The 10696-nt window shown below is 43.2% G+C and overlaps 1 protein-coding gene across 12 annotated transcripts in view; it reads left to right on the forward strand.

Annotated features, from left to right (window-relative positions):
- The window catches only part of C8H2orf88 (chromosome 8 C2orf88 homolog), a 31085-nt gene extending 22459 nt beyond the window's left edge, over positions 1 to 8626 (forward strand). For 3 of the 12 annotated variants that reach the window (XM_040603064.1, XM_040603065.1, XM_040603062.1), the window contains one exon: positions 5137 to 8626. In XM_040603064.1, coding sequence (XP_040458998.1) covers positions 5303 to 5566 — 264 coding nt within the window. In that variant the 5' untranslated portion in view covers positions 5137 to 5302 and the 3' untranslated portion in view covers positions 5567 to 8626. Of the gene's footprint in view, positions 1 to 791; positions 872 to 3643; positions 3802 to 3850; positions 4081 to 5136 lie in introns of those variants that run through there. The other 9 variants (XR_005829249.1, XR_005829248.1, XR_005829246.1 and 6 more) reach the window with 9 other exon arrangements.
- Positions 8627 to 10696: the final 2070 nt, after the last annotated feature.

Below are 10696 nucleotides of genomic sequence, written 5' to 3' on the forward strand. Positions count from 1 at the left end.
CGTTCATCCCCCCAGCATTCCTGTGCCGCTGCCCCATTCAGAAATGCAGGATATCCCAAGGCGCACTGTCTCGTAGCCTCCTGGATAACATCCCACCTTGTCAGGGGGAGAAACGGCGGACACAGGGTGTTCCGACTGTCTGTTTCTCTCCGTTAGTACATGGAGGATGTAAATATCTAATGCAGTGAGGTGCAGTTCAGAGGTCTGGATGCCTGAACGCTGGTTGGTTTACATCTGCTGGTACGCCAGCTGCGTTACCTGCCTGCAGTTTGAGTATTTTTGTTAAAAAGAGTAATGTTTATTGTCTCTGTGATGACAGCGCTGTGATTATCTGACTGTTCTCCCTGTGCGCTGGGGTGAGAAAGGTCCGGGTGGTGGCAGGAGCTCTGAGAGGGAGAAGGGAAAGCGGGAGAGACCTTTTTAGCTGAGGCAAAGGCTGGGGCGCTCCAGATGCCGGCCTATCACCCCTCCTACAGCCTTGCTGAAATCCTCCGTAGCTGGACTTGCTGTGGAAGGAGGTCGGCATCCTGCACATAGTCCCGGAGCCACTTGCCCAAGCAGTGGCCCTGCTGCACGCCCGCGATAAGGTGCTGTGTATCAGTTGCTGCAGCCTGCCCTTCAGTCTCGCTCCTGAAGTGCTGTATCATCCTTTTACCTTTGTCAAAGTCAAATACTGTGGGTGACCAGGCAAACAGACTGCTGTGAGGCCAGCGCTACAGATTCATCTAACTTTGTGACAATACGGGACTCTGATGTCTTCGCAAGTGCCAAGTCGTATTTCTTGGTTCCCTTTGCAGAGTCCCAGTGGTGACGCTGTCTGTGCTGTACTGGGGACACGTGGGACAACTTGATAAAAGCAGGTGTGGTTTTGGTAAGCAGCATACTGAGCTTCTCTTGTGGATGCTGAGGGGAAAACGAAAAGCTTCCCTGGCCAGAGAAGGGTTACAAGGAGTCCTAGTTGAACCCAGAAGTTTGGATAGTGAGGAGCCTGCTGCTGCCACGGCAGAAATTACCCACTGTGTTCCTCTGGGCAAAGCTGCACCGAGCTGTTTTGAAAAGCATGACTTATTTTTAATCTGGTGGCTGCTATAAAGAAAGTGTTATATAGCATTGAACTTCAGGGAGGTTTTTTCCAAAGGTCTTATGGATGGCAGCCATTTAAACAGCAGCAGGAATTTATTCGCCTGTGATAGCTAGAGATGTTGTATAACAGTAGCGCTCTTGCTGTTACGCCTGTCTCCGTTATACGAAAATGTATTCCAGAGAGGCAGGTGAAACTCTTTATTTTGGGGTAGCTTGCATTTATCCCTTTGTAATTATTTCCTATTGATTATTTTAATACCTTAAAAAGTCTTACTTATCTAAATAAAACTGCAGTTGTGCTATTAACGCATTTCTCCTGTATTTTCTATTGTACAATAGTGAATTGCAGGCATCCTTTTACCATTGTTGTTTCCTGCAGTAGTTAGGAATGAACTTACCTCGGTGGGAAACACGTAGCCAGGCTGGCAAAGGGGCTGCTTAGCCCTCTCGCACAGGGGGTCACCTATGCGGTACGACTCCCTCAGTATTTTCTCTCTCCTTGTAGTACTGCAGGGCACCCGTGTAGTAAATGACCTAACAGGTGACACAACACCTGAACTTGTCCTCGGGAACTTCCAATTCCAGGGATATGGAAGGGAATCGATTGTTTTCAGGACTCTTCTTCAATACGATACACACTGTGTATTATCTTAAGTGAAATGAGGTATTGAAAAGCATACTGACTGTACGTCCACTCAAACCGAGCACAACTAGGACCTGTAAAATCAGTCTTTGAAAGAGAAGCCGTGTTAAGGTTTGTGGTGGTGCTGCTGTAGCTCCCGGTGACAGAGCAGATGGCAGTGCCCTCGCCTCTGCTCCAGCTCGGCGCGGCAGCGTGTCACCTGGGGCTGCCTCTGCGGAGCCTTGAGCCATCCGTGCGGTGGTGTCCGAGACACCGCTGGCAGCACAGCACAGCTGGGACACGGAAAGAGACAGGCTCCTATCAGACACCTTTGCCTTGTGCAGCTACTGAATGAAGCATCGTGCTGGGAGTAAAATGAGCTTTTTTTTTTTTTTTAGCTTTTTTTTTTATTATTATTTTTGCTCCCCTCCCTCCTTCCCCGAGAGTGTGAGCATTGTGAGGAAGGCTAGAGATGTTAAAACCCCTGTCAGAACTTAACGCTCTGACAGTGAGTTAGGTGGAGAGGATTTAAAGAGTGTTTGCCATGTATGTGCAAGCAATGGTTGTCAGAAAAACAAGAAAGCAGCTGGAAGAGTGAGGGTGGCTTTGTTTGCCATCATTTGTGTGCCAACAATTATTAACTCGAGTAGAGCGGGCAGACGATAAAACTTACTGCAGTGACTTGGAAAGTAGTGTGCTCTATAAACAATGAAATGAGCAACAGTCAAGGAATTTAAACCAGGGTCAATAATTTTGCTTTTAAGCTCAACTAGCAATCAATTTGGAACAATTTAGTCGTCGTGCATGCCTTGCTATCCTAGAAGTTTTCTAGCCCGCCCCTTGCTCTGTGCAGGACAGTCACACACACAGTTGGTTTCGCCCAAATGAAAAGGCAGAGGTAGGAAGGTTGGGAACAGATGTGAATTCTACAGAGGAAGATGCTGACCTAGGGAATTTCTCCCTACTTGCTGTAGGAGATGCTTGCCTTCCCTCTGCTCACATTCCCTCCTTCTGTCTGCTAGACCCCAACTCATCTGCTGGTGTCCCTCACAGAAGGGGAAATGAAATCTCCAGTTGTAGGATGGAAACATCTCAAAATGATGATAAAATACTAACTAAATCTGGCTACCATTTAACAGACCTCCTTTAAAAAGCGCCAAAAAAGGGTAACATATAAAAGAATACGGCTCCAAACTTAGATAAAAAAAAATCCAGATCTGAACAGTTATTAAACAAAGTGTCAGGGATGAAGCTCTGATAAAATACATTGACCGTGGCATAGGGCATTTGTATGGTTGGGGTATCTGAGGTTTAAATCTACGATATTTACAGTTCTGGCTAAGCCTAAGGAGGACACAATATCTAGTTGTAGTTGGTACCAGTGCTGCCGTGAGAAGGATTACGCAGCGGACCTGTGTGCCTCCCGCAGGAGCTTGTCAAGTACCTTGGCTGGGCGCAGGCTGCAGCTTTCGGGTATCAGCGATCCTGGGTTATAGATGCTATTAGTGATTTTTTGCATATTAGATACTTCAAGCTACGTGTTTGTCCAGAAGAGCAAGTGGAAATTAGTCTTATTAATGTTTTATTAACGGTAAATATTGAAATTAGACATGCACAAGAGATTACCATTAGAAAGCTTTGAATTATTCAGGTTTCTGAATTGCTTTCAGACATCTCCTCGGCCTCTGGCCTGTACGCACGTCCTGTGAGCGTTTTAGGTTTCTTCAGTGTGTGCAGCTGATGGACACAGGTATAAAGCTCATGGGGGGAGTTTTAATAAACCTCCATAGGGATAAACGTGGCTTCTTGTGCAGTGAAGAGAATCCTGCCTTTTACTCATTTAATAACAAGTTATTACAATAAAAATATCACTGAGGGCTTAGCTGTCCTCCGTGCTGGGTAAAGCTGCAAGTGCTAGCGGCAGGGTTTGTGTTACAGGCTTGTCAGCTGTGCCGCCTGCTCTGAAACACGCTGGCATGCGCTGAGCGTGGCGTCACACGCGGAAGAAGCTCGCTGAATTGTACTGACATGATTTACAAGCCTTTCTCAGAAACGCTGAAATGTTCTGATACAAAGCTATAGGTATGAAAACATCGGTAGGTACTTCGCGGTTTCAGAAGCCCTTTAGGTCTGATTTTCTGCCAGGAACACCAGCCACTGCTGCCGAGCACGGCCACTTCAGCCCTACAAACTTTGCTGAACAGGAGTGATGCTGTGATCAGTGGCAGGAGGAGGAGAGAGGCTGCTCACCGCCAGCCTGGTCCTGGACCGGGCAGCACGACCTGTGAACCCCGATCGCCTGCACACGGGATCCATTTCCTCTGCAAATATTTGCCTGCGATTAGGTTCCTGGATTGGAGCCCCTGTTTCCCCCGGTATATAAAGCAAATAAATAAAGCTTAACATCTTTGCCACGATTATGTTTTCGAAGGCTATTTATGAAAAAAATCTTTAACTTTGGCTGACCTTAGCACAACGTCATCGGGCGAAGCTGTAGGGAACAGTTGGTTTCTGTGCAGCGCAGTCTTTATTTTGGCTGGCAGGCTGTTAGCTCTGATAAGCGGGTAAGCTCATGCCAAGCGAAGTCAGGCATATCATGAGACTCTGCTTTGCCTGCGCAGAGAAAGTAGCTTGAGGAACAGCTTTGTAGGATAATAACAACTACAACAATAACCCATATATAGAATTTGGGGCTGAGCATTTCTGATTCCTGAGGAGGTTGCCAAAAGGACCTGTCAGGTGTTCCGTTTGTCACTGTCCCTCCTGTAGATGTAGAACTGATCTGCTTTAAAAGAGTGGTGCCTTCACTCTGTCAGAACTACCCTGGCCATAGCAGTCCGCTGCTGCTTCCCCTAACCTCTCAAGGGGAAAATCCGAAAAGCAGCTCTTGTTTCTCATGAATACCTTCTCGTGATGGCATGCTCAAGCCTCCCTGAGCACCAGCAGAATGATTCTGAGAATTGATCTCACCCCTGGCCAAAGGGTGTGCAACAGCCCTGACACAAGGCTCTTGTTAGCTGGCGCTTGTGCGGTGCTTCTGTGGGGTGGTTTGGGGTTTTATTTTCGTTTTCTTTAGCAGCAGCAGTCACTGGAGTTAAACAGTATTTGTTTACAGATTCAGGAAAAGAGCACTGCATTGTCCGTTTGGAAGAAACAGATTATTTTATATTTTATCTCCAACCCCGCCAAGACCTTTATGCTCCTAGATGGCTTCCATCACGTACTGGGAATGGCATTCAAAGGCAGCTTGAATTGGGGTCAAGCTTTGCCTACTTGTACTAGATGGATGTTATTGATAAAAACATTTTACGCATACCACGCAGATTTATTAGAGTTGCTTCAACAAGCGCCTGTAGTGAATTTAGCTTTCCTTTGAGCTCACTGAAAATGGTAGACTTTTATTGCATTTATATGAAACTCTATTTTGACAGATTTCTTCAGAAGTAAAGAAGCACAAAAGGAGACGTTCTGTTCTTTGAAAATAACCGGAGCCACTGGCAAGAAGCAGCAATACCGTGCATCCAACACAGAAACCATTTCCAGGTTATCAAAACATGCTGTTGAACTGAATTTTGCAGCTGCATTTTCAAATGTACCATGGGATGCATCAAATCCAAGGATGCCTTTCAAGGTTCAAATGCTGTCCAGGATGAAAGGATCAGGGAAGGTCACGAAGGATGCACTGGGGAGAAATCATCACTGATAGCAGCGAAGGCAGATGAGAAGAGTCCATCAAGCACTATAGTGCTAGACTATGCGCACCGTCTCTCCCGCGAGATTCTTGATCAGGCGGTGAAGCAGTGGGCAGTGACTGAAAGCAAATATAGCGACATCCCTTTTATTGAAAGCGATGTGCCCTGAGCCCCAGCTGGCAAGGACTGCCTGCGCAGTGAGTGTCCTCTCTGTTAAGCAGTTTGTATTTGGTACTAGTGCAAATAAAGTCAAATCAGCTGTGATGGGAGCATAATGCCACTGTATGAATGTGTTTGCGAGGAGAGGTTGGAAAAAAATTGCCTTTTAACCTATATTGCTAAGAAACTAATTGGATTATGGTAGAATCTATTAATCAAGCGTCATTTGTTATCAGCCGTCTGTTCTGTCTTTGTACGTGTTGAATGTGATCAGAAATCAGTGTTAAAAAAAGATGGGAAGAGTGTGGCTGCCCTGCAACTGTACACAGAGTGTACACAGAGGCCCCAGAGATGCTTAACGACAAAGCGTGGATTATTCTTATGTACTGCACAAAAAATTAGTGGCCTGTTTGTAGGTGAGAAGAGAAGAACTCTCTATGCTTGGTAAATTTGTCTGCATTTTGCTGAAGTGAAATCAAGGTCTGCATGTAGCAAAGATAACTGCTGTCATAAATTTTACTTTGATCCTTTGACCCGACTGTAAACCACAAAATAATGAAGGTGATGAGAAGCATCTCATAAAACCAAGACGTATTCAGGGAACCATATGGATTATGATACTGTTCAACTTCCATTCTTGAGTGAACCAGTGAGAAACACTACAATATTGATCAACAGCACACTAATTAACAGATGCTCTGGCTCCCGTAAATGCACGGAGGCTGTTCTCTAAAATTCTGCAGTAAGACAATTTAATGACATCTAATCACTGTGTTCAGACCAAAGCTGTTCGGGGTTTTTGCCTGGGGTTTTGTTGGGGTTTTTTGTTGGTTTTTTGTTTGGGTTTGTTTGTGGGTTTTTTTTTTTGTTTTGGGTTTTTTTTTTAAGCTAGGGTGCCAGTTTGGGGGTGTGTGGTGGTTTGGTTTTTTTACCGTAACCCACATAGGTGTGCAAAAACTACTGATGCTAACTAGTGAAATGAACCTTCAAAGGTGTATCATTTTAGGACTATTTTTTTCATGGGAACTATGGCTGCATTACACCAGAATGTCACTCTTAGCACCCTTGGGGCAGTACGCTTTCCTTCAGCTTCTGTAGGCTCTTCGCCTGCCCGTTGGTGAGACTGTGTACGGCCACGCAAATATGAGCTCCGGAACCCTAAAGCCTGAGCAGCGCACCGAATTGCTGAATAAGCCTTAGGCCCAAAGCTAAAGGGCTGCGTTCTTTACCAGTTTTTATCTGGCTTGCATCCACACACGGCACCCTGCTTCTCCAGGACCTGCAGCCCGACCTACTGTACTCATAACTAGCACTTCAGACGTCAAGAAAGGGATGAATTGACCAGAGCCGTCTTAGAGCTACAACTTTGCTGATGTTTTATACACGGTGAATGCCTTGTAAAAGCTCGGGGGTTTAGCACCTGTTTTGTTCCTTTTTCTGTTATGGCCAGTTTAAAAGGTGTAGGTTCTTTTCCTCAATCAAAGTGCTTTCCATTTTATGTTTTCATTTTATAGAAAAATGTTTTCCATACTGGCAAAAACTGTTACTATTTTTAAAAGGTAGTAAACGATACTTGTAGTAAATGATATAAAGCATGATTTTCCAAGCAACGGGAAGCAAGCAGAAGCAGAACTATGTAAATCATTACTTTTAGCTTATTCTCAGATATAAGACAGTCTGTGAATTGAGCTGTTTCGTAAACTTTGTGATGCAAACTTAGTTATTTGAAATTCACCTATATGGGGAAGTAGTTTTACCAGGAGTAAACTGTGAAAAATGCTTCTTTGTAACATAGCGCCAGACTGCTGTTAATTCACAGTGACCAGACTATGGTCTGGTAGACCTGCTATTAAGACTGTTCTCAGGCTTCTGCTGAAAAAGGGAACAAAATCTGCTCATGTTGTAATGTTTTCTTCTTTGAAATAACATAGTCTTCTTTGAAGCCATACGTAACCTGAGGTATTATGGCCCACTTAAATTCTACTGCTAATAGGGATGTTCCCTGAAGCTCTAAAGCATGTAAAACATCAGATCATACCCTACATTTGCTCTACCTAAAAAAACTCCACACCATATACTAAGGTGAATTTAAAACCAATATCAAAGCACTGATCAGATCAGTACATATTAATTGAATATTGTTTACCCCCAGTATTTTAAAAGATTCCTATTCTTACTACAGCTAAAATAAAGCTTTAGTATAAAAAAGGACAACCTTCCTAAGATTAGCCTCGACTCAAGAATGTTAACACTGCCAAAAATAGTAATTAAGGAAAAAAAAAAAAAAAAAAAAGCCTCAACTCCACAGACATTACTTGCCAGACAGGTGAATAGCAGACAGAAAACTGCACTCGCTTTAAGAGTGCATTTGGGTATACCTGACCCTTGTGCAAATACCCTGGTGGCTGCCATGGGGAGATAGGTGTTGCAATGTCTCAAATCCTTCCTTTGGATGTAGCCTTAGCATCTGTCACCCTCCTGGAGTCAGAACCTAAATGCACTTTTGATAGCGGCTTCTCCATTGGCAGGCTGCCACTGCATGGTCGGACAGCAGGCAGAATTATAAAATAATATAAAATAGCCTCAAGTTACATCCGAGCATCCGTGTTGATAAATACTCAAGATTTCCCCAAAGCAAGCTAACAGCTAAACAAAGCAGCTAAATTTTAACAATTGAACGATTATACCTAGGTATAATTAAACACACATGCCGGTGAGCTTCCTTTTGGGGTACTCGCTGTGTGGGGCAGCTGCACCGTTTGCCCGTAACAACGTAGTGACAGCATCACCTGCTGCTTGCCATGTCCAACCAGTCACTCACCTGCGGCCACAAGGCTGGTCTTCCCTCATTAACGCTTGAAGACTACAGCAGCTTCAATATGCCTTGAAGTGCAGCTCCCGCTGGTTGACGATGCTTTCTGTGGCACTGGCACTTCAGGGAAGGCACGCAGCAAATGGAAAGCAAACAAGCTTACAGACAACAGGGAGACAGCTTCTCGCCAGGAAAATAATCTCTTCTACAAAACACTGTCCTTAATAAATAATGCACTGACCCTTCATAAAAAAAAAAGAAATTACAGTATGTTCAATGCTACGTTCTGGTGAGAGACCGAAGGAGCTCCTTGTTCCAGAGGTCTGCTGCGTTTTTAATAGGCACAATACTAATATGTAACAATAATAAAAATAAAGACTCCTTTACCTAAATAAAATTACATCTGTTTACTTATCATTAGATTACTCTAAGCAGCGCTATAGTCTTACAAAGCCACTTGTAATGGCTTTCCAGCTAAGTTGCCACTGATTCTTTGACTTGGTTTTGTGTAATAAAGGCACTCCAGTATGGGATGGGCATAGTCTGCAGACACCATTTACTTCTATTCAGGAGTTAAAAAGAAATTTGCTTTATATTTTCTCCAGGAAACAATTATTGTCTGAACGGGTACAATGTGACCGACTTGATATTCTAATAATGGTTCAAAACACATTAACTACAGCGCAACTTTGTAAAATTGATATTTCTGGAGTAAGACACATCATTCCCAAATAAAACACACTACGATATATTTTTACAATATTTTTTGTGGAAAATATTTTCTTGTGGATCAAATAAAATTAAACTTACCATCTGCTTGTATGACTTTTATTTGCTAAAAATGCACAGATTGGACAGGATCTTGTCACTGTGAGTTTGGGATAATTCCTGTTCACAGAAATGTTGAAAGCAACCGAATGTGCAAGGCAAAGTTTATTGATTCAGGAGTATACTGTTGCTAACATGTTGTAAGTCCTTTGCAGTCAGAGAAGGCGTGAGCCCTGCTCCTTGGGGATTACTGTTTCTCATTAAATACAGTTGCTGAAGATTGCTCCTTTTGTACAAAACAATGGAATGAACCCATTTTTAAAAAATAAAATAAAAATAGCCATTGTTTAAGATTATCTAAAATATACAAAAATTTTAAAACATAAGAAGGGAGGTTTACATTTCTGAGAGAACTAGCATGAGGTAGAAATTCAAGTCATGTTTTCAGAACTAAATCTCTCAACTACTTTTGAAAAGAAGCTCATGGACTGTCTCATGACAAATATGAACACGGTAACGTCAACTCACAGCAGAAATTTTAACAATTTTGTCAGACAAATTCTAGTGACAAAGCAAGGTGCCATTTTTTCTTGATTTTGCTCTTCCTTTTGCTCGCCTCTAATTCTCTGAGAGGCACCTTGGTAGTTCACCTCGATGCCTGACTTTCCGGGACTTAGTTTCCAGGCAACAGCTTCCAGGAAGGAAGGAAGGAGCCTTAAGCCAGCAGAGACTGCTGCTGTCCTAATGAAAACTGCCCAGCGTGGAAAACCCTGTAATGGTTCTGCTGTAGCTCTGACTGTGATTCCCCAGTGCTGACTACTGACTGTTATTTGACCAAAAGTCGTCTTCTTAGTCTCAGTGGTTCATCTTCAGCAAAGCCAAAATTTGTATTTGTGACCTGCCTATAACTGCAGAAACAAATAGGAAGAGATACTGATACACGATTTCATTAAGCATAAAGAAGCACGCAGCCTTAATGTCGAAGAAAGCTTAGTAGCTCTGTGTTGCACACACAATAGAAAAATTGATTTCACCCTCTCTAAAAATTATACTTTTATCAAGGGGTTCTGGTTATGCCATATAACTTCAAGTATTATTAGTATCAGAACCCAGCAAGCTTTAATGCACATACAAGAGGGTTTTGATGTATATTTAAATTTTGATCCCAACAAATACATTTGTTAGGACATGCTGGTTTAAAAATCTGTACGATCCACGTCGCAGCAAATATTTCGTGTTTTCCCTTATTCATTATCTTCAGTACATATTGGTGTTTTCAGAATCTTTTTCTCACCCCCTGCTTTTGACAGATTTTCCACCCAGCAGACAGGATGTTCATGGGCACAAGCAAATGGGATCCCAGACTAGTTGGTACAGATAAACTCCAGCCATGCGCAGCATTAGTGCCAGGCTGACCTCTACCACTAAAATCATCAGTCAGTCACCATCATCAACGGGAAACATCACTGCTTAGGGTTCAGAGGGAGGTCTGAGACAGTTTAAGACCAGGAAAAACTAGCAATGTTTGAAATCATGAAAAACTAGTTAGGCAGGTCAATT

This window comes from Falco naumanni, chromosome 8 (assembly GCF_017639655.2).
Source record: "Falco naumanni isolate bFalNau1 chromosome 8, bFalNau1.pat, whole genome shotgun sequence".
In the NCBI taxonomy this organism is placed as follows: Eukaryota; Metazoa; Chordata; class Aves; order Falconiformes; family Falconidae; genus Falco; species Falco naumanni.